Source organism: Bufo gargarizans, chromosome 5, assembly GCF_014858855.1.
Source record: "Bufo gargarizans isolate SCDJY-AF-19 chromosome 5, ASM1485885v1, whole genome shotgun sequence".
Classification (NCBI taxonomy): Eukaryota; Metazoa; Chordata; class Amphibia; order Anura; family Bufonidae; genus Bufo; species Bufo gargarizans.
In genome coordinates, this window is record NC_058084.1 from 107,759,828 (window position 1) to 107,786,911 (window position 27,084).

The following is a 27,084-nucleotide window of genomic DNA, read 5'->3' on the forward strand; positions in this document are numbered from 1 at the left end:
CGGGAGATGAATTGCACTCCTCTGTCTGAAACAATGTCATCCGGCGCTCCGTGTAATCGAAAGACATGATTCAAGAACAGATCTGCCAATTCTCTGGCCGAGGGCAATCCAGGGAGTGGGATAAAATGGGCCATTTTACTAAAACGGTCCACCACTACCCAGATTACCGTACTTCCAGAGGACCTTGGCAAATCTGTGATGAAATCCATGGAAATGTGAGTCCATGGAGCCTGGGGAATAGGCAGTGGGAGTAAAGTCCCAGAAGGGGCAGACCGGGACGGTTTACATCTGGCGCAAACAGTACATGCCTGGATATAGGCCTTAACATCCACGGACATGTTGGGCCACCACACGTGACGTTTAACAAGGGCAAGTGTTTTTTTAACACCCAAATGCCCGGCAGACTTTGAGTCATGAAGCTGTCGGATGACCTCCAATCGAAGGTTAATGGGTACGAACCATCGACCCTCGGGTTTGTCAGGTGGACTCTCTGCCTGTGAGGGCTCAAGAAGAGAGGACAAGTCCTCCATTACTTCTGCGGCCCCCAGGGCAGCAAGAAAACACTTAGTTGGGAGAATGGTTTCTGGCTCAGAGTCCAGGACGGAAGCAGCCTCAGGGAAGCAGCGGGACAGGGCATCTGCCTTCACGTTTTTGGAACCTGGTTTATAAGTGAGGCAGAAATTGAAGCGAGTGAAAAACAATGCCCACCTGGCTTGTCGGGAGTTGAGTCTTTTGGCACTCTCTAGATACTCCAAATTTTTGTGGTCAGTGTAAACCGTGATGGGATGTTCTGCACCCTCTAGCCAATGTCTCCACTCTTGAAAAGCCAATCTTACTCCCAGAAGCTCTCTATTGCCGATATCATAATTACACTCGGCTGGAGAGAGCTTCCGAGAGAAGAAGGCACAGGGATGTAACCTCTCGGGGTCCCCAGAATACTGTGAGAGAACTGCCCCTACACCGACCTCTGAGGCATCGACCTCGAGAACAAAAGGTCTGGAGGTGTCTGGATGAGTAAGAATTGGTGCCGTGCAAAAGGCCTGTTTCAGCGTCTCAAAGGCTCTGACTGCCTCTCTCGTCCACTTAGAAGGATTAGCTCCCTTCTTAGTGAGGTTGGTGAGAGGTACTACTATCGCAGAAAAATTCTTAATAAACTTGCGGTAGAAGTTGGCAAAGCCTAAGAAACGCTGCAACCCCTTAAGATCCTTAGGTTGAGGCCAATCCAAGACAGCAGAAAGTTTGGATGGGTCCATAGCCAATCCCTTTTCTGAGATAATGTACCCCAGGAAAGGCAACTCCTTCACCTCAAACAGACACTTCTCAAGTTTGGCATAGAGGCGGTTCTCCCTCAGCTTCTGGAAAACCTGACACACGTGTCTCCGATGAGAGACCAGATCCGAGGAGTAGATTAGTATGTCATCTAGATAGACAACAACACATCTATCCAAGAAATCTCTGAGAACATCGTTGATGAACTCCTGGAAGACCGCGGGAGCATTACAGAGACCGAAAGGCATCACGAGATACTCGTAATGCCCGTCTCTGGTATTAAATGCGGTCTTCCATTCGTCACCCTCTCTAATGCGAACTAAATTATAAGCACCCCTTAAATCGAGTTTGGTGAAGACTCGGGCCCCTGCCACCTGAGAAAACAGATCATCAATCAGAGGCAGTGGATACCGATTCTTCACCGTAATCCGATTAAGGGCACGATAATCGATGCAAGGTCTCAAGCCTCCATCCTTCTTCTCCACAAAGAAGAATCCAGCTCCAGCAGGGGAAGTGGATGGACGAATGAAATTCTTCTCAAGGTTCTCTTTAATATACTTCCCGCTGAGCCTGAACCTCAGGCCCAGTGAGATTATAAAGATGCCCTCGTGGTGGCATGGTGCCTGGCAACAGGTCTATAGGACAATCATATGACCTGTGGGGAGGTAATACATCAGCCCCCTGAGGACTGAACACATCTCGGAAATTATGATACTGCTGTGGTAAAGTACTTAATACTTCCATGGAGGCTAGTGACAGGTCGGGACGAATGCACTTAGTAAGGTATTCCGTACTCCACTGACAGATAAGACCCGAGCGCCAGTCCACTACTGGATTATGGAGCCTTAACCAAGGGAGACCCAAAATCACAGGAGTGGATGGCATGTCAAGGACAAAAAGGCTTAAGGTCTCCCGATGATCAGCCCCCACCGTTACCTGTATTCCCGGAGTCATCCACACTGCACGACCATCTTGAAGAGGGGAACCATCAATCGCGGTCACTGACATGGTGGTTTTCGGCTGGATCAACGGGATGCCAAGTCGACGAACCAAGGTTGAGTCCACAAAATTCCCAGCGGCCCCAGAATCGATTAGTGCTGAAAACTCATGGACCTTGTCTTGCCACCGTAAGGATATGGATACCATCACCCGGCTTGGAGGAGGGATAATAGCACCTAGGGGGTTCTCCTCTATGCCCCCTAGGTTCATTTGTTTCCTGCCGGCAGGAGGGGACAGGTTTTAACGAGGTGTCCAGACTTCCCGCAAAATAGGCACAGGCCTTTCTGTTGGCGACGAGCTCGTTCTGCCTGTGTGAGATGGGAGGATCCAACCTCCATTGGCTCTTCGGCCGATTTTAGAGGCCCTGGATGTGGTCGAGAGGATGAAAACCGAGACGACCGTTCCACTCGCCTCTCACGGATTCGCCTGTCGGCATCGATTGCCTGAGAGATAGCCATTTCCAACGAGAAGGGGGTAGGCAAGGCCAAAAGAAGATCCCGGACCGCATCCGAAAGTCCCAAACGGAAGCGATGGCGTAGGGCTGCGTCGCCCCAGGTGGTGAAAGCTGCCCATCGCCTGAATTCTGCAGCGTATTCTTCAGCTGGGCGGCGGCCTTGTTGAATATGCTCAAGATTGGTCTCTGCGGTGCGAGTACGATCCGGGTCATCGTAAATCCCAGCCATAGCCTCGAAGAAGGCATCCACTGACGAAAAGGCTGTATGGTCTTGAGGCAAGTTAAATGCCCAACGTTGGGGGTCTCCACGTAGTAGTGACATTACAATCCCAATTCTCTGCCTGAGAGTGCCAGAAGCCATCGGTCGTAACTGGAAATAAAGGAGACAGGAGTCCCTGAAGTTTAAGAACTCCTGTCGCTCTCCTGTGAAGGGGTCAGGCAGAGGGATCTTAGGTTCTGTTTGATGCCTTGCGATAGTGACGGGTAGTGCTGAGGCTCCCTGGATAAGCTGCTGAACCTCCTCCATCACAGTTGTCAGTTGCTCTTGGATTTGCGCTGCAGCGGCTGCTGGTATATTTGGGCGTCGTTGGAACAGCAGGTTAACGGCTCCCGTTAATTCATTCAGCTGCTGCTGGATCTTGTCCATGGCAACTGTTAGTTGGGCCCACTGTTCTGTAATGCAAGGCACCAACAAACAGACCAGTGATGAAAGCAAAAAGGTGTTTATTCACCAGAAACATAAACGTCCAGGACACTTGCTGGTAACAAGGAATAATAACAAAAAAACAGGCAAGGAGATTCCAGGAATAGTCCCAACCAGTGCTGAATGATGCTGTGCACTTGGCAGTCGAGTCACTCCAGATCTTGGGTCCGCTGTAAGGACAAAGTTCCTGGCAGTCTTCAGTCACTAGGAGTTGTGACCTATACCTGGTTGAGGGAAAATAACAGTGGGCACTGATCACCCTGAGAGACCTCCTTTTAAATGCCTGCTGACCAATCCCAGGGTGCCAAGTGTCCACTACCATAGGTGAACAAATTGCCCTGCACCTGAGGACAAGGCCTAAGGCAATCACAAGTTGATTAACCCATGGCTGGCTCCCTAATCCACTTTGCTCTTGTGAGTCAGTATAATATGCGCCACTGGTCGACGAAGTGCATAAGAAGCGCGTACTCGCGACGTGTATCCCTTTGCGAACCTGCCCTCGTGCGTACGCACGGACGCATGATTGACTCAGCGCGAGTATGCGAGCGCGTGGACCCAGATGCGGAAACGGAAGTCGCAGGAGACACCGGAGACAACAATGGCCACGGCGTCTTGTCACTCGCCTGGCCACTCTGTCCCCGGGACTCCGACGGTCCTTCCCTCCGATGTCCACGCGAACGCATCTCCGCACTGGCTCGCAAAGGGGTCAGCGCTGGTGCATCAGAGACACGCATAACCTGTCCCGCAACTCCACGAGGACCCCTCTTGGTTCCCCTGGAGTGCAAAGCAGGTGAGGATCTTACACCAAGCCTTCAATCTATCCAGATCCCTCTGTAGCAATATACTGTCTTCTTCCGTGTTAATTGCTTCACACAGTTTAGTGTCATCTGCAAAAATTATATATATTACAGTGCAAGCCTTCTGAAAAATCATTAATAAAAATATTGAAGACAATATGCCCAATACTGACCCCTGAGGTACGCCACTAGTGACAGTGACCCAATCTGAGTGTGTACCATTAATAACCACCCTCTGTTTTCTATCACTGAACCAGTTACTTACCCACATACAGACATTTTCTCCCAGTCCAAGAATTCTCATATTTATACTAACGGAGAACTCAAGATATATGATATCCATTTACTCACGTCTAGAGCTTACCTTACAAACGGATTAAGTTAGTTTGACATGACCGATCCCTCATAAAGCTGTGCTGGTACGGTGTTATACACTTATTTTCATTGAGATATTCCAGGATAACATATCTTAGAAAACCTTCAAGCAGTTTACCAATGACAGATGTTAGACTTACTGGCGTATAGTTTCCGGGCTCTGTTTTTGACCCTTTTTTTAATATTGGCACCGTATTTGCTAAGTGCCAGTCCTGTCGAACGCTCCCTGTCAACATAGATTCTTTAAATGTCAAAAATAAGGGTTTGTCTATGACATTACTTAATTCTCTTAGGATACGGGGGTGTATGCCATCTGGACTCTTTGATTTGTCTATTTAAATCTTTTTAAGACGCCGCTGTACTTCTTCCTGGGTAAGACAGGGCACTTTTAATGAGAAGTTTACTTTTACATACTGCATTTCTTCTGACTGTTTATTTTGCTCAGTGAATACAGTGGAGAAAAAATATTTAATAGCTTTGCTTTCTCCTCATCACTCTCTAGAGCTCTTCTCTCATCAATCTGTAAAGAGCCAACACTTTCAGGTTTACATTTTTTACCATTTATATAACTGAAGAACATTTTACGGTTAGTTTTACTCTCTTTGGCAATGAATTTCTCTGTCTCCAGTTTGACTGATATTTTTCAGTGCTTCCTCGCTACCTTCCTGTTTTAGTGATTTAAATGCTTTACTTTTGTCATTTATAGATCCATTTACATTTCTATTTATCCAAATAGTTTTTTTCTTCTTCCTTACCCTTTTTATTCAAGTCCTTACCCTTTTATTCAAATCCAGAAAATGTAGCTAATACAACGTACAACAAGAATTAGTAGTCTAAGCCTATGGTAATAAATAAAAGTTTCTAAGACAAATCGGGATTTATTATGATCATGTCAATTGCAATTGATGAACACTCACTCATGTAGACAGATCAAGATCCAATTTAGGGATTTTTTTGTTGTACCTTAAATAATTATTTTTGTATTTTTTTAACAAAATATTTTATAACAATTGGACATTTTCTCTCAAAATCCTGCTTTAATACAACTTTCTACAGTTACAGTTCATTTCAGATAATTTTTTAGAATAGGCTGCCAATATTAGAAAAGATATACCGTTATTTTACATATGATAGTATGAGACCTATATAAGATCCTGGCAAAAAAAGCGCCCCCCCCCAAAAAAAAAATATAAAAAAAATAAAATAAATAAAACAATACCAAATACAAAACAAATGAATAAAATATATACCGGTACATGGCACCTGAGATGTCAATCTGGTCATGACATTTGCACTAAATGATCATTTCCAGTTCCAAAAATGCATAAAATTGGTTAATGTTATTAACAAAGCTTAAGTTTTTATAATAACATTATATTTTGAAGGCTCTTAGATTTCTCAAAAAAATCTGGAATATCATTTTGTAGCATATAAGTTAACATTTCATTATACCTCATTAAACACTGTGACTTGGCTTGCGTTATAGGATGAAGCATCTCTTATTCTCTCCTAATAAGCTGAGATTCAAGATGACACATATTTAACAATGTATTAACTTCTACCCAAGTGTACAAATCCATGCTGCTTACCAACTGTATGTTAATTATATGTGAGCTTATATTTTCATCTTCTATTCAGGCCATATCACCCAGTATCATAAGTGAACTGGAAAATGTTTAATTTTAAGATTCCACTAATTTCTTGTAGTAACGATAAATCTTCAGTGCCTGTCATACCAGTTTTATGTAAAAATGAAGACAGTAAAACACCCATAGCTTTCTATGGACCAAACCTATCCCAAAAGGGTGTCATACAGTTGCCTACATTTTTGGCATGCATTTCAGCATGCTTCGAAACTCGCTGTCCTTTGGGTCGGCGGGAACACATTTCCATCTAATTTCAGAACTATCCTGTGCCATATTTTCCATTCAGCTAAGTTACTCATTGCTAGGAGATGGAAGTCCTCCAAGTTTCCCACATTAGGCAAACTTATGTCTATGGCATCACAGAACTACATTTTTTAAAAGGTCCTGGTATATCATTGGGGGGAAATTAGGGCCTTTAATCAACAATGGCATCTATGGCAAGTCCTACATCCCAGTTTGAAAATATAATGTATGGACTTCTGCAATCCTATTAAGCCTTTGCATGGCTTTGATACAGCCTCACCCTATTTGGTTTTATATACTTGCCCTCATTATGATGCCATGAGACCTCCCAGGGTATGATGTAACCACTTTTTCACACTTTTCCACATTTGTTAAATTTTTTCCTCACCACTAGTAGGCAATGTTCTGCTTTGTTACTTTTGGGTTACACTATTGTTTGTCAGATTTACAACGGAATTGTTATGATTAGGTAATGTTAAAGGATGGAGATATCAGCATCATTCTACTTTATGCTGTTGAGATGGTAACCAAAAGAATGTACTACAACCTTTATGCTTTTGTATTAATGTCTCATCCTTGTAATGTATTGTTATTTAATGAAAACTCATTAAGTCTTAAAGTCTTAAATGTTTACAGTATGCAAAATTCACCATGGTAACTGTTTCTAAACCAATATGTCAACTAAACAATCCAGAATTTCAAATATACGGTATATTAATTCCATACATTTATTATGAACCAAATAGTTTTATATGTAACAATATAGATTTTCCAAAGTTTGAGCCTGTCCAAGTATCCTCTGGTATCATTGAAACAATATGCCATATATCCAAAACTGCATGTTTCTAGGGTACACAGTGCCCACAGAGATAGTGCCCCTTGAAATAATGCAACCCATTACTGAACCAAAATAACACCCACCAAGGGAACCAGAGAGAGATTTGCTGAACAACCAGTTCTGCGATCCAGTTGTGATTTTAACAGCTTCTTATAAAAAACTGAACCAAACAATTCAAACCCGACCCTGTGTGGTTGAGTCTGGAGGGCCTTTCAGACAGCCTCCCCCATAGCACTGCAGAGGAAAGCATACTTACTTGCTCCCTGACACAAAGTTTCCCGCTACTTCCCTCTCCCACTGTCGCTGCCTCTCTCTAGTCTCCACGTGTTAACTTCCCACGTCACATGGCTTCTGCAGTCAATGACTGGCTGCAGTGGTGACATGTCCCCCATACATCATGTCAGCAGCCAAGTGACCTGCGTCAAGCATGAATTTAATACATGGAGATCGGAAGGAGGTAGCAGTGAGGGACAGAAAGAGCCAGAACCCAGCAGTGGGGAGCAAGTAAATATCCTTCCCTTTGATGCTCGGAGGGGTGTTGTCCTTTAAGGGGTTGTCCCTGAATTCTGCCAACCTGTATGAAATAGTAAAACAAAAAAAGTGCCATGATATAATGCAAAGTTCCCAAAAGATCAAATTTTTGCCATCATTATGGACTTTAATGTGTTATCTCACAATAACATATAGCCTTCATAGCTAGGAGCTCCCTGTCCCCGCCGGCTCTGGGAGAGATCTTAGAAGTTCAGCTAGACAGAAGACTCAGGAGTCGATCTGACAAGATCTCTATTGTTTTCATTGTTGCTGACAGGTTTCCACCCCTTCGCAGGTGTTACTCATTATCAGTCAAGTGGCCCATTTATATGTTCTTCCTTTCACTGGTTTCCCTGTGGCTAATAGTTCTTCTGAGGAGTGATCTGCTTGTGTGGTGATTCTCCTGCTCCAGTTGCTTCTCCTGCTCCAGTTGCTTCTCAAGCTAAGTCCTTTCCCTTTGGTTGTCTTCCCTTCCCCGTACTACCTGTGACACTCCTCTCCCCCATGTATGAGCCAGATATACAGAGTAGCCCTTTAATAGTATCTTCTATTTTTTGGCTTCTTAATTCATGAAATGTTCAACCATTCATATGAATGTTGGGTATTTAGGGCTACATTTTCCCTACAGTGGCAGCCACAGTTTTCCTGGTGATAACAGCTGATTGCCATTGAGGTGGCAAGTCCACAGCTGATATCCAGGTTGCCTTCTATTTAAAAAAAAAAGTTACATTTGAGAGAGACTACCTTTTAATGTCTCCGGCTATTTACTAACAGAGAAGCCATGGATGGTGTAGCATGTGGAATTTCCAAATGAAGACAAGCTAAATTTACTGGTTATTGCTATAACTGTATTTAAAGGGTTTCTGTCACCTGAAAAATGGGTATTAAGCTGGCGGACATTAGCGATGTGCTAATGTCAGCTGAACATAACTATATTAGAGCCATCTCACTGCCTGAAGCCTTTATTGAGAAAAACAAACTTTTATAATATGCTAATTAGCCTCTAGGAGCAGGGGTGGTTGCACCTGTTCCTAGAGGCTCAATTTGTCCACCTCTTTTCACGCCCTTCTTCTCTTGATTGACAGGGCCAGGGCAGCGCTGCTCTTCTCCCGCCGGCCGTGTCTACTAAGAAAATCTTGCGCTTGCGCCGTCCCATTTAGTATTCGGCGCAGGCGCAGTGAGAAAAGGACGTTCTCCGGCAGATGGCTTCCTCACTGTGACGTATTCAGCGCAGGCGCAGTGAGGAAGCCAGCAGCCGCCGAGCGTCCTTCCCTCCCTGCGCCTGTGCTGAATACTGAACGGGACGGCGCAGGCGCGAGATTTTCTTAGTAGACAGGGCCGGCGGGAGGATCAATCAAGAGAAGAAGGGCGTGAAAAGAGATGGGCAAACGGAGCTTCTAGGAGCAGGTGCAACGCCACCCCTGCCAATTAGCATATTATAAAAGTTTGTTTTTCTCAATAAAGGCTTTAGGCAGTGAGATGGCACTACTATAGTTATGTTCAGCTGACATTAGCATATCGCTGTCAGCCAACTTAATACCCATTTTTCAGGTGACAGAGACCCTTTAAATTGTAAAATTGTTGTAAGAATTTATTTTAAAAATCTGGATTACAGTTGACTTTTCATTGAAATCAACATAACCTAGGTAAGGAAAGGCCAACCCCACCGGACTTGCTTGAGAATTGTCGGTAATTTAATACACAGAAAATAACAATCACTCTCTGATGTTCTGGTTTCTGTTCTGGCTGAGCCTTTTTCAAACAGACAGGCTTGGATAGAGCTGAATGCATCACAGAGTGACTATTACCCACTATGCAATAAATTCTTGAAGATTCACAAGCTCCATAGCAGTGCTGGCCTTTTGTTATTGTGGCCACAACCCCCAGACACAAGCAGCACTATCCTGTCTGAGTTCTGGCTGGATTGTATAGCTATAACCTGAAATATTTTATTGTAACACAAATATACTAATTACTCCTGTCAAAACCAACGATGAGAAGCAAAGGATAACTGAGTCAGTTTTCCCTATGATCCAATAGTAATTGGATCATCATTGAAGAAATACTGTTCATACTTAACCCATTTAACCCCGGGAAACAAAAAAAGTTGTAAAATAATTTAACTATACCATACATATAATCATCAATTAAATGCTTCATAACTGTCAATTACTTTATAACTGATGTGAGAAGTGAATAACCTTGATTATGTCATGACAATGGCGCCTGTCAATGGGAGGCATATATTGGGCAGCAAAGGCTGGACAGTCTGGTCCAGAGAAAAGTTACTGTAGCAAAAATTACAGAAACAAATACTGCTGGCAATGGTAGAAAGGTATCAGGTACCTCAGTGCGATGCAGCTTGCTACATATGGAGCGTCAGACCAGCCACATGCCCACTCTTTTCACTGCGGAAAATATCTACAATGGGCAGAATTGGGTGATGGTGCAATAGAAAAAGGCAGACTGTTTTATTTTACATCATGTGGATGGTTGGGTGCATTTGGGTGCATGTGCCTTGGAGAAAAGATTTCACTAGGGTGCCATATGGGAGGAAGGCAAGCCATCGGAGGTAATGTTCTTCTGGGAATCCTTGTATCCTGGCACTCCTTTGGATGTTACTTTAACACGTCACCCCTACCTAAACATTGTTGCAGACCAAGTACATCCCTTCATGGCAATAGTATTCTTTAAAGGGAACCTGTTACCCTAAAAATGCTATGTAAGTTACAGACAGCATATTATAAAGCAGGAGGACCTGGGCAGATTGATATATAGTTTTAAGTGTAATTTCTACATTTACATTGTTACTCATACTGGGCTTTGGAGTCAATGAGCCGGTCCTATCAGTGACTGACAGCCTTACCTCTATGACTATGTATACAGAGATAGCTGTCAGTCACTGATAGGACCGCCCCCTTGACTCCAAAGCCCAGAATGAGCAGGAATTTAAATGTATAGATTGCAAGTTTTACTGAATCTTTATTGACAAAAATATATAACAATCTGCTCAGCTCCTCCTGCTCTATCACATGTTGCCTGCCGCTCAAACACCACGCTTGACATGACAGGTTCACTTCAAAGGCAGTGGCCTCTCAGTGGCATTATGTGCTCTGAAACACTGCAAAAAGTGTTCAGGAATCGTTTAGGGAACATGAACAAAGGTTTATGGTGTTGACTGAACCGCCACATTCCCCAAATCTCAATCCAATTAAGCTACATGTCTGTGAAGGTTCTCATTTATCCAGGTCATGGTATCTCTGTAAAGAATAAATCAAGGCAACTGGACTTACTGTAGATTTCTTGAAAACGTTTCACTCGTTCTTCCAACGGGCTTTCTCAATTCTGAGTGACTGTACAAGAATTCTCTGGGAATAAATATGTAACTGAATCAACATCTGGTAATTATACCCAGCATGGGGTCAGAGGTCTTTATACCCAGCATGGGGTCAGAGGTGTTGATTCCATTATCCTAATATCCTAATTATCCAATTAGGATAATTAAATCAACACCTTTGACCCCATGCTGGGTATAAAGACCTCTGACCCCATGCTGGGTATAATTACCAGATGTTGATTCAGTTACATATTTATTCCCAGAGAATTCTTGTACAGTCACTCAGAATTGAGAAAGCTCGTTGGAAGAATGAGTGAAACGTTTTCAAGAAATCTACAGTACGTCCAGTTGCCTTGATTTATTCTTTACAGATACAATTAAGCTACAGGATGTGCAGTAAAGACAAATCCAATCCATGGGGGCCCCACCTTGCAATACAGGACTTTAAGGATATTCTGTAACATGATGGTGCCAGATACCACAAGACACCTTCAGAAGTCTTCACTGGAGTCCATGTCCTTATAAGTCAGAGCTGTTTTGGTGCCAGAGGGGGATCAATACAATATAACACATGGGTGATTGGTGTATATACTGTACTGGATGTTATTTGGGCATTTTTGGTGTGTGCTCCCCAGCGCTCTTATTAAAGCGTGCGTCATCCGCTCATCAGATGAGCTGTACTATTTGTTTATTTTTGAAGCCCTACGTCAATATGTGATACAGATTTAATTAATTAGATTGTTATCCTACAACTGTGTTTTCATGACTGGGCAAAACAGTTTATTCCATATGATTCATTTTATGAGTAATTCATGGCCAGTAAGATACGACATTTCGGAAGTAGCGAATGGTAAAATTATAGCAGTCTGAAATAGATCTCTACCATAATTGTTTTAAATACACACATTTTTGTATTGGAGAATATTTTTCCATAATAAAAAGCTAATAACTGAATGAAGACAAAAACGTCTTCATTTATATAACCTCTGGCATGGCTTAGGCTACTTTAACACTTGCATTGTTGTTTTCCAGTATTGAGATCCGGCAGGGGATCTCAATACAAATTTTTTTTTTCTGTTTGGTCCTCACGCATTCTAAATGGGAAGAGATCTGTTCAGAATGCATCAGGATTTCTTCCGTTCCAGCAGCATTCCGTTTTTTGACTGGACACAAAACCACTGCAAGCTGTGGTTTTGTGTCCGGTCATGAAGCCTAAAAAAACAGATCTGTCACCCATTGACTTTCAATGTATTTAGTGTCGGATCGTTTTTATTTTTTCTATTTAGATTTTCACACAACTGCATCCTAATGGAACAGATGCATTCTGATGCGCAAAATAAATACATATCCGTTTAATTCTGGTATTGAGATTCTCTGCCAATACCGGAATTAACAAGGCGAGTGTGAAAGTGGCCTTAACAAGTTGAAAACCTCAATATAATTTTTCTCATAGAGTTAACCCAATTAGGACTGTCCTTGCCCTTTACAATGCTTTCTTTTGCTGCCCCTATCCCTATGATGCACCAATTCTCAAATAATAATAATGAGCAAATAATTCAATTCCCAAATAATAATACCAAAATAATATAATGTTCTGTGAAAAATAACACTAGAGGGAGAACAAATAATCTATAAATTAGCTTTATTCTATGGAGCTGCCTTTCCATAGTTTTGGGTACCAGGTGTGGCATTGAGTGTATAAGCATGAGGATTAGTGATCCCTTCAGTGATGATAAGAGATGCTCCTTGTACAACTGCACAAATGGCACACCACTGCTCCTGGCCTTAATTTCAGTCGCCCTGAAATCCTCTATAACTGGCCATACATATCAAGTATCTATTGACCAAAGGCTATCCCTAACCTAACTATATATATATATATATATATATATATATATATATAATATTATAAATACCCCCAGCTGTGGTAGAAAAAGGGATCCACCATGTTGAAACTCAACGTGCCTAATCCTTGTTTCACCTTTGTGCTCTGTGTCATGGTCTTACCTTCTCACTGTTCTCCTTCGTTTGACATGTGCTGGCGGCCATCTTGGTTTCTGGGTTTCTTGTAGCCTCCCACCCTGCGGCTCCTCCTTCCCACTGGGAGGAGCTGGATGCCTAGCTCATATATATAGAAGGTCTGTGGCTTCAGTTCCTTGCTTGGTCCTCCTGTGTGCACATGCTTCAAAGACTGCTGCTGCTTCTGGTTCCTGATCCTGGCCTCGTCTGACTACCCCGTTGGTTCCCGATCCTGGCTTCGTCTGACTACCCCGTTGGTTCCTGATCCTGGCTACGTCTGACTACCCCCCTGGTTCCTGACCTCCGTCTACGCAAGACCCTGCTTCAGTTTAGCCATCCGTTTGGACTTTAGCTACGGCTTGATTTTCAATAAAGCCTTCTTATTCCACCTATCTCTGTTGTACGTCTGGTTCATGGTTCCATGACATTAGGACCAAGCCATGAATTCTGACGGTACAGGGCCATCCTCGCTACCTACGCTGGTTGCCAGACTTGATCAGCAGGATCACCTGTTGGGTCGGTTCGCTGTGGCGTTACAAACCCTGCTTGAACGCACGGCTCATTTAGCTTCCGTTGCCGATGGGTCGGTTGTCGCTCCTGGGCCCGCTCCTACTGCCGCTCCGGTTGTTGCGCCAGAGTCTACCCCGACACCTGTTGCTGCACCTGCGGTGTTTCGGGGTATGACCGGTTCTGCCCCCCTTCCACAGCGCTTTGGGGGAGAGCCAACTCAGTGCCGAGGTTTCCTTAACCAGGTGGCCATTTATTTCGAGTTGCTGCCACATGCCTTTCCTACTGAGAGATCAAAGGTGGGCTTCTTGATCTCGCTGCTCTCGGACAAGGCCTTGGCCTGGGCCAGCCCTTTATGGGAGAACAACAATCCGGTGGTTGCCGAGTTTTCCGGTTTTGTTGCTTCTCTTCGGAAGGTATTCGATGTGCCGGCTCGTGCTGCCTCTGCTGCGAAGCTCCTTATGTCCATCAGACAGGGTTCACGATCCGTAGCTGAATACGCCATTGAGTTTCGTACCCTGGCAGCAGAGGTGGGCTGGAATAATGAGGCTCTGGTCGCTGCTTTCTCTCATGGTCTCTCGGATGCCTTGAAGGATGAGATTGCAGCCAAGGACCTACCAGTGGAGCTCGAGTCCCTTATTTCTTTCCTGATTTTGATTGACACCAGACTCAGGGAGAGACCTTCCTTTAAGGAGAGCCTGCGGAGGCCTTCTAACAGATTGGCGCCTACGTTTGCTGTCCCACCCGTGCCTCCCTCTCCTCCCACGCCTCCTGGGGATGACTGGTCTGGGGGTCAACCCATGCAGCTGGGGGTTGCTCGCCTGTCCGAGGGGGAGAGGGTACTCCGGAGACGCGAGGGCCGATGCATGTACTGTGGTCTCGGTGGGCATTTTCGGTTGGCATGCCCGAACCGTCCGGGAAACGCTCGCACCTGAGATCCTGTCGGGGGCAGATCTTGGGTGGAGTCTCCTCGTCCCCGGTTTCCCGTGTTGACAAACCACTGATTACTGTTGTCCTCTCCTGGGTCGGGGGCTCGGTGACGACCCAGGCGTTGGTGGACTCTGGTGCTGGTGGCTTGTTCATTGATAGTGTGTTCGCCGCCGCCAATTCCATTCCTCTGCAGCCTCGAGGTTCCCCACTGGCTCTTGAGGCGATAGACGGCAGACCCCTTCTGCCGCCACACGTGACTCAGGAGACCCTTCCAGTGGGGATGGCCATTGGTGCCGTTCACAGAGAGTCGGTCTGTCTCCAGGTTATTTCGTCTCCACACTACTCGGTGGTCTTGGGGTACCCCTGGCTCCAGAAGCATAATCCGACTTTCGATTGGAGATCGGCCGAGATCCTCTCGTGGTCACCGCAGTGTGGGGCTAGTTGCATCCATGGGCCTGTCAAGTTGCTGTGTACTTCCTCGGACTCTCTGTTGCCTCCTGAATACGAGGAGTACCGGGATGTATTCGATAAGGTGCGTGCGGTTGCCCTACCTCCGCACCGCCCATACGATTGTGCCATAGAGTTACAATCTGGTGCCGTTCCTCCTCGTGGCAAAGTCTATCCACTGTCGGTAGCGGAGAATGAGGCCATGGAGGAGTACGTGAGGGAGGCGCTTTCACGCGGACACATTCGCAAATCCTCGTCCCCGGCAGGGGCTGGATTTTTCTTTGTGAAAAAGAAGGGCGGTGAGTTGAGGCCTTGCATCGACTACAGGGGTCTCAATCGCATCACGATCAAGAACGCTTACCCGATACCCTTGATTTCCGAGCTGTTCGATCGCCTCAAAGGGGCCACGGTCTTTACCAAACTCGACCTGAGGGCGGCATATAACCTGGTAAGGATCAAGGCGGGCGATGAGTGGAAGACCGCGTTTAACACCAGGACCGGTCATTATGAATCCTTGGTTATGCCCTTTGGGTTGTGCAATGCGCCCGCAGTCTTCCAGGAATTCATCAACGATGTTTTCCGTGACCTGTTGCAGCAGTGTGTGGTGGTCTATTTGGATGACATCTTGGTATATTCTGCATCCATGGAGGCCCACATTCTGGATGTCAGACGAGTGTTGCAACGCTTACGAGAGAACAAGCTGTTCGGTAAGCTTGAGAAATGCGAATTTCACCGATCCCAGGTAACCTTCTTAGGTTACATCATTTCCGCTGAGGGGTTCTCCATGGATCCTGAGAAGGTTTCGGCTGTCTTACAGTGGCCCCAGCCCAGTGGGCTTCGTGCCCTGCAGCGCTTTTTGGGCTTCGCCAATTATTATCGGAAGTTCATCAGGGACTTTTCCATGCTAGCCAAGCCTCTCACGGATCTGACCAGGAAGGGCAGTAATCCTCAGGTCTGGCCGCTCGAGGCCATCCGAGCTTTTGAGGCTCTAAAGTCCGCCTTTGTGTCGGCTCCGATTCTGTCGCATCCCAACCCTGGGTTGCCTTTTGTCCTCGAGGTGGACGCGTCTGAGACGGGAGTAGGCGCCCTCCTGTCTCAGCGTAGAACACCAGAGGGTCCTCTGCTTCCTTGTGGGTTTTACTCCCGGAAACTGTCTTCCGCGGAGTGCAACTATCAGATTGGTGACAGGGAGTTATTGGCCATCGTGCAGGCCCTTAAAGAATGGAGGCACTTGCTCGAGGGCTCGGTGGTTCCGGTTCTCATCCTGACGGACCACAAGAATCTGACCTACCTCTCTGAGGCCAAGAGATTGACACCACGTCAGGCCAGATGGGCTCTGTTCTTGTCACGTTTTAATTACGTGGTCTCCTACCTACCCGGCTCCAAGAACATCAGAGCGGATGCCTTATCACGGCAGTACTCCGAGCTGTCCGGGGAGGAGTCGATTCCGACTACGGTCATACCCCCGAATCAGATCCTGGCTGCTATTCGCACCAGCCTGACCTCTCCTCTGGGTGAGCAGATTTTGGCGGCTCAATCTGGTGCTCCCTCTGGGAGACCCAACGGCAGATGTTTTGTGCCTGAGGAGTTGCGCACTCGGTTGTTGCGAACCTACCATAACTCCAAGGCCGCGGGGCACCCTGGAAAGAATCAGCTGTCCTGGGCGGTTTCACGTCTGTTCTGGTGGCCTTCTCTACGTTCCGACATCGCCGCATATGTAGCGGCATGCTCCGTCTGTGCCCAGAGTAAGTCCCCTCGGCACCTTCCGTTGGGCCTTTTGCAACCCATAGCCACCGGGGAGCGTCCATGGTCACACCTGGGGATGGATTTCATTGTGGACCTTCCTGCATCCCGAGGCCATACGGTCATTCTCATGATTGTGGATCGGTTTTCCAAAATGTGCCACTGTGTTCCTCTCAAGAAGTTACCCTCTGCACAAGAGTTGGCCTCGATTTTTGCCAGGGAGGTCTTCCGGTTGCACGGTTTGCCCAAGGAGATTGTGTCGGATCGGGGGAGTCAGTTTGTGTCCAGGTTCTGGCGCGCCTTTTGCTCCCAGTTGGGGATTCATCTCTCTTTCTCCTCGGCCTACCACCCTCAGTCCAATGGGGCCGCAGAACGATCCAATCAGGCCTTGGAGCAATTCCTTCGTTGCTATGTCTCCGATCACCAAGACAATTGGGTTGACCTCCTGCCTTGGGCTGAGTTTGCCAGGAACACGGCGGTGAACTCTTCCTCTGGGACGTCTCCCTTCATGGCCAATTATGGGTTCCAACCTGCCGTGTTACCGGAGGTATTCTCTCCCCAGGATACTCCGGCTGTGGAGGATCACCTTTCCGTCCTACGTACTTCTTGGGTACAGATCCAGAGGTCCCTTGAGGTCTCTGCGCAACGCCAGAGACTCCAGGCTAATCGCAGACGAGCGCCCGCTCCTTCCTACCAGGTCGGAGACCGTGTATGGTTGTCCACCCGCAACCTCAATCTTCGAGTGCCCACTCCCAAGCTGCCGCCTCGCTTTGTTGGTCCCTTCCGAGTGCTTCACAGGGTAAACCCGGTAGCCTATGCCCTTGCGCTTCCTCCTGGCATGCGGATCTCCAACGTGTTTCATGTCTCCCTGTTGAAGCCATTGGTGTGTAATCGTTTCACTTCCTCGGTTCCTCGGCCCCGTCCGGTCCAAGTGGGCAATCGTGAGGAATATGAGGTGAGCAATATCCTGGACTCACGCCTGGTCCGCGGTCGGTTGCAGTTTTTGGTCCATTGGCGTGGTTATGGTCCAGAGGAGCGTTCCTGGGTTCCCTCCACAGATGTCCATGCTCCTGCGTTGCTCCGAGCCTTCCACGCACGCTTCCCTCTGAAACCGTTCCTTACTCCGCGGAGGAGGGGCCCTTGAGGGGGAGGTACTGTCATGGTCTTACCTTCTCACTGTTCTCCTTCGTTTGACATGTGCTGGCGGCCATCTTGGTTTCTGGGTTTCTTGTAGCCTCCCACCCTGCGGCTCCTCCTTCCCACTGGGAGGAGCTGGATGCCTAGCTCATATATATAGAAGGTCTGTGGCTTCAGTTCCTTGCTTGGTCCTCCTGTGTGCACATGCTTCAAAGACTGCTGCTGCTTCTGGTTCCTGATCCTGGCCTCGTCTGACTACCCCGTTGGTTCCCGATCCTGGCTTCGTCTGACTACCCCGTTGGTTCCTGATCCTGGCTACGTCTGACTACCCCCCTGGTTCCTGACCTCCGTCTACGCAAGACCCTGCTTCAGTTTAGCCATCCGTTTGGACTTTAGCTACGGCTTGATTTTCAATAAAGCCTTCTTATTCCACCTATCTCTGTTGTACGTCTGGTTCATGGTTCCATGACACTCTGCTCACCCACTACAGCACTTTTGTTCCCAGACCATGGACGCGCTTGCCCGCTGTCTTTTATAATTCTGCCCTTACCCTGATCTATACCAGCCAGTGGCTGGACACCTTGGAGTGCTTTAAGCACTTTTCCCTGTGCCTGAGCAATAGGTTGTAGTCCGCTAGTGTCCTGCTAATGTGTTCTATTATATGTTTGTAGTCCAGTAGCGTCCTGCTAAAGTGTACTATTATATGTTTGCCAGTGTGCAAACTTCTTCCTGTTTCCTGGATTTGACCCGTCGCTGCCTTACCTTACCTCTGCCTAAGCTGCCTGCTCTGACCTTGGACTGTTTATTGGATTGTAAATTCTCTGCCTGGCCCAACCTTGGCCTGTTTCTGACTACTTTTTGCCTGATTGCCTGATCCCTTGGTGCTTCATACCCGTGTTTCTCAACCCTTGTGGGTCAGCAGTCACTTGAACAAAGACTATTTGAAGTGGTAGCAACCTGGTGGTTTTGATGGAGTGAAGTCCAGATCAATATATAGGGGTTAAAGGGTGAAAAAGCCTCAATAAAAAATCTGTGCAAGTGACACAGTGTGAAGTCTACTCTTGTATCCAAATACATAAGATTTTGGCGTTTTATAGCCTTCCTCCCTGTTTTCTGTTTAATGAGAGTTCTCACTACATATAAACCAGTGTCCTGAATAAAACAAGAAAGCTCCCTGACAATGAAAATACCCAAAAGATATGGCAAGAAGTTGTAGAATTACATTAGGCTGCTACACATTACAGTGAAAGGACTTGTAAATACAGTCCATTTAATAGGTATGTCCGCTACCACTGTTACTCACTGTATCACACAGCAATGGTGACGTGATAACACGCACTGTTACATAATGACTAAATAAAGTAGTGGCTTCAGTCAGATAGATGGTAAAGCTGGAAGGAGTCAAGGATGATCAACAGAAATGTGAGGCCCCCAGAGCTAAATTTCAATTGTAATAGCAAATTGTCTGAATGCCCATGGTAAATTTTTGTTTTTCTTCTTTAATAAATGAGACAAGTTTTCACTATGAGTTTTAATTTTTTTATTTTAAAACAAGGCTTCAATGTAACAAAATGTGAAAAAGTTAAAGGGTCTAAACACTTTCCAAATGCACTGTAGGTGGATCCAGTTACAGGACATGCTGGTCATTAACAGATAGTGAGGGCAGCAAAATTACAGCTATAGATCCATACTACTAGTAGTCAAAACAGCACAAAGCAGGTCCGAATAAATTTGACCCAAATCAAAAAGTACACTGTTAGCCAAAAAGGTTGTAGATGACATTCTGTTTTCTATGACTCTATTCATCTCATTTGCAACTCAAGTTATCTCAAAGCCAGCACTGGTAATCTTAAAGTAACAGCGACATACTGTATATGGCTATGGGTAAATGCATGGCTGCTGGTAGTAACAAACAGCCTCTTTAAACTTGCACTTTACTTTCATTAAACTTTTGATCAGTTATAGGGACATATCAAAGTGCTCAGACACCCTCAAATCTCAAGAACGAGGAGAGAGAAGCATGCACTTAGCACTCTCTCTCTTCTCGCCGCACGAGATGGGAGCGAAATGGGCCCATAGACTTTCTATTCTATCCTGCAGTGAGGAGAGAGAATGCTCTAAGCATGTGCTTTTTCTCTCTAAACTTTTGACATTTTCCTATAACATGTAAAAAGTTTAATGAAAGTGCCTGCCACTTTAAAAAACACACTCCACTATAGGAGTCTTTTAAATGGTTCTAACAATTTTTGTTTTTTGCTGGCAAATGCATGCCAGTATGTATGACCACTCACTGTTTTGGGGTCACGTTTTCCACATTCTTCATATTTCCTGTCTTCTGGCCTGAAAAATAGCCGATGCCATTTTGAAAAATTCACTTCAATCAAATGGGCAAAATGTTTTATTTGGATTTGACCCAAATTTTGGGGAAATTCAGGTCGAAATCAATCTGCTAATCTCTAGTAATAGAAAACTTACTCTAGTAAGAGTACTTTTACCCTTGCGGCAGAGGATTCCGGCAGGCAGTTCCGTCGCCGGAACTGCCTGCAAGTTCCTTCAAAATGTATGCCAACTGATGGCATTTGTCAGACGGATCAGTATCATGATCCGTATGACAAATGCATTGAAATGCCAGATCTGTCTCTCTGGTGTCATCCGGACAAACGGATCCAGCATTTATTGTTTTTCAAATTTGTTGCGGTCTAAGCATGCGCAGACCGCAATGCCGGGTCCGTTTTGCCGGAACACTTAATGGGAAAAAATGCCTGATCCGGCATTCCGGCAAGTGTTCTGGAATTTTGGACGGAGATAAAATGCAGCATGCTGCGGTATTATCTCCATCGTGAAAAGGCAAAGAGACTGAACTGAAGACATCCTGATGCATCCTGAACGGATTGCTCTCCATTCAGAATGCATTAGGATAAAACTGATCAGTTCTTTTCTGGTATTGAGCCCCTAAGACGAAACTCATTGCCGGAAAAGAATAAGGCTAGTGTGAAAGTAAAAATGGTAAGGTCAGGCTCAGATTGCTAAGACCTGATTAAAATTTCTTAACTTTCCTAAACCCCTATGAAAGTAAATATGCAGCAAACAATGCATTTAATAAATGAATTATGATAGTAATACATATTTCATATTTTATATGGCGTCCATAGGTGCATCTCTTCCAACTAGCCCTGCTTATCCACCATGCCTCTAAGAAAGGTTCAGTAGGGCGCCCTTCCTTACTGCCGTATTGTCACTAACTCCCAATTGGCTTTTTATGGCCCCGGTGATATAATGATACATGATTAATAATGACATGATATCAGTGTGCTTTGCGCAAACATAAATATAATATATTTTGATAACTGCTGTCCACACTGCAGGTTGTCTGCGAGATTTACGTCCAGGTTAATTAGAATTAACCTGCCGACAATAGCCAAAGCAGCTAATGAAGCAAGTGACCTTTTATTACCTGCAGTCCCCTGGTTTGATTGGGTGATTGACAGCTCGTTGTTTGGCGACTTTGTTGTATTCCAGCTGACAAGACTCTCCATTTTAACTCAATTTGCCTGCCTATCAGAAGCTGGTGGCAGGCCAGACTCAAGTCCCCCAGTTTTGCCTAAGCAGCTTGCTCTGTTTCTCATTAGTACGCATTTATTCAGTGGAAATTGGAAGACAAATGCTTGAAGGCATGTGAACTAAGTATAGCAAATAACGTTTTAAGGCTCACTATTTATATGAACATGGAAACGTTTCCTTCAAATACGGTATATAAAAAAAAATAAAATAGTTTAGTCAAAGTCATTGGGACCTAGGGATGAAAATTCCCTTTATGCAAAAAAAATGGAAAATTTATTTATGCAAAAAAAAAAAAAGACGCATCGACTGAAAATTTCATATTTACACTGTTTTTGCAGCATAAAGCACAAGAATTAAATGTGTAGGAAAAAAAGGGGGGGCGGGGGTCGTGTTCTTTTGCTGCCTGGTTATCCCTAGGTATTCTTTAAATTGCCTTGTTTGTTCGGCACTAGCACAGAAACAGATGTTGCTGTACTGTGCAAGATAATTTACTGTACCTCATGGTGCAGAATGGAAGGCGTCCCGAGCTACCCAGCTGGTCTGTTAGTAGCACTCGCTGGTGCCTGCTGAACTATGACAAGTGTGATAGGAGGCCGTAGGTTTATTGTGATTCCATTCACTGTATATTGTCTGATATTTGTGCAGGTTGAGTAGAAAGCTGAGCACTTTCTCTCTGGTTGGAGGGAGAGAAGGAGGGGAAGCGGGGGGGTTGCCGTTTGCATTTTTTTTTTCGACAGACCTAAATAAGTCCCCCTGTCCTTTGGTGATCATAATGTGACTCATTACTGTTGTCATCTAATAATTATCGGCATGATCGCTCAGAGCTACAGCCAAGCTCGTCTTCCACACATAACTGGTACTGGAAGGTAAAACAGATTTGTCATTTACGATCTGACTGCTACGCCACACTTTGTGCTCTATTATTGTGATTAACTTCTGCATAAGATATGCTTACCCAATTGTCATCTGTGATACTGCACTGGGCACAGACTGCCACGCTTCCTGGAAAACTGTCAACCAACATGATGTGCCCGCATTACCCAGGATATAAAATGTGAACCAGTTATTTTATCGCAGCAGCAGGTTCAAGCATATATATATATATATATATATATATATTGACCTCTTATTCTTTCTCACCCTTGCCGAAATTCCTCGGGTAAATAGTTTTACTGCATATGTCAGCCACCGTTTCTGAACAAATATTCAGATTTATAATTTTATTTATTTTTTTCGGTCTGCAAACAGCAGAAAAATGGAGGCTGGACCCATTGATTTTGTACCGTGTAAAGTTTTTCGTTGCCAGAGCGCTGCCAGTTGAAATTTATCGTGTCAGGTGCCTTGTGGCTATCCGCAGTAGAGGCCATATTCTGGAACCAGAGTCGTTCCCTGGCTTCGTCACCAACAAGCCGATTTGACTCTGCCTGATTATAGTAACGAAGGCAGTCCAAAAGAATATGCACAGACTCACTGTACGTCACATTGAATCACAGCGCTGGCCACACAGAGCTGACCGCAGCCTCATTTCTTTAGACAAATGCACGCTTAAGGAAAAACCTCCTGCGAGAAAGCTTCCAAGGCCACTTTATTTGCTATGCATGCTGCAACAGATTTAATATTTACTGAAAGAACGTTGGTTATTATCTTTTTCAGAAGCATCGTGTAGACCAGGGATCCGCTGTCTCTGATAACTAACCTTTTGCTTATGGACGTGCACGGTGCTTTTGTTAACATGTTGCTTTTATTTATTTCTCTCCATCACCTCTAGCTCGGCGCCTGCTGCTGCGAAAAATGACTTTATTTGCTTTTATTTTATTTTAAAAGCCCATTATTAGAGGAGATCAAGCCCCATTACAGCCCCGATATAAGCTGCTGGAGGAACAGTCAGGTTTGATTACAAAACGAGAGATGCGGATTTAGACAGCAGCTACATGCTGATATGCCTTGCGATCAGAATGATTTATGCAAATTATTCATACTAATCCCATTGGGACTTCTCCTCAAACTGCCAGGATAAATTGCCGGAAATTACCCATAAAATCTGTCGTGCTAGGAGCAAAAGGTGAAGGCCACTGGGAACGCAGAGGACATTCGACTTCTAACGCGTCTCAGGATGTGGCGCACGTTTGGGCGAATGCATTTTCAGAATTGAAAAAAAACAAAAAAAAAACGTTGTAAATATTTTTCCGAAATCAAGGATATCACTCATCTGGCTGAATAGGATGAGAGGCGTAGTTTAGTTAGGTCATTGCTGCGGCGCGCGGGCTGAGCGACATTTCCCAGGATTGCTCATTTCTTATGTAAATGAACGGTATTTTGTATGCGGCCTTAATTATCTCATTGGCAAGGCTTCTATACTATGCAGGTTTCCAATAAATGAGGAAGGTATGCTATAATTGTTTCCATACAAAATTCCTTTGACTGTAATTTTTGTATATTTATTAGCACATGTAAACTGTAATTTAGACCCTTTATGTGGATTACATGCAGTGTTATGCTTCCACTGTAGTGTTTCTGTAACCTCAGCGCAGGAAATATACTCCTGTTATGGAGCCCGGTGGGGCTGTCTAGTCATTGGCAATATATTCTCTGAGCAAATCATAACGGCACCGTTGTCATGTCCTCTTTTTTTTCTATTTCTCAGGTAGTGCTATAAACGAGTCACTGCGATTATGCTCTGCCTCCATGAACATTCGTGTAGTTCAAGAGGATTTTCTTCTGGAGCTGGAGGATGACCAGTCAGTGAGTCTGAGAAAAGGCGATTTTGTAGCCCTATATCCTCCAGCGTTACACAAAGATCCTGAGGTCTTCGAAGATCCCGAGGTAAACATTCAAATTGAGCTTGTCATCAGACTCCGGGCACAGCGCAGAGGCCGAATCCTTTACAGTGCATACATTTCCTAATGTTGCTCCTTCTTCTGGAAGTAATCTGCCTATACTCAGTCACAGTTTTATGGCCCTGCAGGTGAAAGGGTTTGTAGCGAATAAAAAAAAATAATATATATATATCCAGTGTGGATGATTTAGGCTGCTGGTCCTTTCAGAAAAAATGACAATTGCACATTGAATATTGAGAACTTGAGGCTAAATGTGCACTGTCTATGTCTCTGGATCATTTTATAGCTATAGAAATATTCGGTGGTGGCTTAAACTTCAAATAATGGCCGACATTTATTTCAGTGCCCTGAAATCATAGAAAACACATTCAAAATAAGAACTTATTATGTATCATGATGTACAATTTCACATGGGAGAGGAAGTACACATTAACAGTAATGTCAATTGAAAGGGAATGTGTCATCAGAAAAGGACCTATTGTTTAAATCATGTTATTTATGTTAAACACATTTTTAAAGAATTTTTGTGATGTTATTTTTAATTTTTCATGCCAATATTTAAACAAAAAAAACATAAAACCCTGTTTTTACACTGGCCACTAGACCTAATAATAGGTGCCACTTATTGGTCTGCAGTTATCTCCTTATCATTACAGACAGGTTTAGAATAACAGATATCACCTCTGTGCATAGATAACACCGACATATCTATTCTTTCCTAGTATAATGACCTCTGCACAGGCCACAGAGCAGACATGGAAAACTCTTCCATAGAAGTCAGTGAGGTCCCCTCCTATGGACTGTGGGTCTTCCATAAAGCAATTCTTTAAATGTTCTCTAAATGCTGTTAAGAACAACTCAGGCAGGACTGCAGACCCCATAATCATGTACAGGAAATAGAATAAAAAAACTGTAACCAGGGAATAAAAAGGTTAGAAAAAAAGGAAATGTATCGCTATCTGGTTTTAACTGGCAGATAAAAAAAAAATCGGTGGCACATAAGGCTAGAGATCCAGCAGGACTGATCCTGGCAAATATGCTGAAAAGCGGCCGGAAAAAAAATCACTGCATACATCTATTGTCTTCCGGCTGCTTCTCTGCTGGTCCCTATTATAGTTGGGGCTGGACAGAGACTTACAAGCTTCCGGCACTGCCGGAATGCAGGGAGATCTGGCAGGCTGTTCCCTTCTGGAGTAGCTTGCCGGATCTCTAGCGCTAGTCTGAAATTAGCCTAAGTAATGCAGTTTGGGAAAGCCTATGTCATAGAGATACAAACAATGTTGAAATATGTCTATAGAATGTCTTGGATTATGAATGTATAGTCTGTATTTGGATTATGATGAATGTATAGCATGCCTTGGATTATGACAAATGTATAGTATGCCTTGGATTATCATTGTGTAGTATGGTTTGGCTGAGAAATACAGATTCATTTATAGAAAAACCAGATAACACACCCGTCAGTGTGTACTACATGCTGTGCATTCGGTTGTAGTTTCCATATAGACATAGTCATCTTGGTCCTAAGGTTAGCATGTATCTCTAGTGTGATGAATTTCATGACCATTTGTAGAAGAAGACAACCTCAGTTTTGACTGTGATGACTTTTGGCCCATCTTCGGTACCCAAAAACACACCACTAAAAAATACATATTTATAATATGCCCCTTAAAAAGGGCCTGTAGCCTCTCCTGACATGTCCGTTTTAGTAACTAATTGCATCCCCATGTAATACCAATTCTGGAGCATTTTCTTATGGCTCTATTTTGGGCCATTCCTTATTGCTACTAGATGTTATGAATGAATTACTAGCAGCTTGAAGGTCCAGATGGATGTTACCAGTGAGGTGGGTCTTTGTGCATTCTTACACTATCCAATCAGTGCTGTCAGTTTCAGACGGTGCAGGAACGCACCTCCAACTGGTACACCCATCTGGGCTTTTTTTAAGAACTGCTGAAAACTAATTTATAACTTCTAGAAGGAGAAATATAGGAATGCCACAACATAGTCATAAGAATAGACGCTCCAGGATTGTTATTACATGGGGAATGTATGTAGTTGCTAAAAAACAGACATGTCTGTAGAACTGACAGGTCATCTTTAAGTAGAGGCAAGTTGAAAGGGAAAATTGGCATGATATTAATTTCCTTTAAGCATGGTCAGAGTCAGGCATCTAATTTTTAGGGATCAAGTGTGACGAATACCATGCCTCGTGCCCGCTTGACGTCACCTATGTCGAGCTCACGAGGTGCCGTATGGTCACGGGTTACCAAAGCGTGACGTTACACCCTCCAGGAGGAGCAGGTAAGGTCAGCTTGGTACAGTTTACACAGACACCTCCTGTCCACACGGGCACAAAGATGAAACAAGCTGAGAGCCTTTTCACTGCCGCAGTGAAAACAGCGCTGTCTCAGCCCGGGTATCTGCCACCAGCTTCTCGTTTTATATAAGCCCTGTCTGCTAACGGGATTATATAGGGTGAGAAACCAATCCGCGGTAGCTTCTAACTAGGCCGAAACACCGACGTGGGGATTCGTGATCAAGATACAAGACAGCACAAGATTAAATATATATATAATCACCTTAAGGGCACACTAGATATAACATAATACACAGAGAATGTATACAGTGGTCTGAGGTTACTGATACAGGTGATATAGGTACAACAGGGTTAAGCAGAGCAATAACTCAGTTTACCAGATATATGAGTC

The 27,084-nt window shown here is 44.6% G+C and overlaps 1 protein-coding gene across 1 annotated transcript in view; it reads left to right on the plus strand.

Moving 5' to 3' along the window:
* LOC122938626 (cytochrome P450 7B1) overlaps positions 1 to 27,084 on the plus strand; it is a 242,314-nt gene that overhangs the window by 189,600 nt on the left and 25,630 nt on the right. The window contains exon 5 of the mRNA XM_044294276.1: positions 24,181 to 24,359. Coding sequence (XP_044150211.1) covers positions 24,181 to 24,359 — 179 coding nt within the window. The remainder of the gene's footprint in view (positions 1 to 24,180; positions 24,360 to 27,084) is intronic.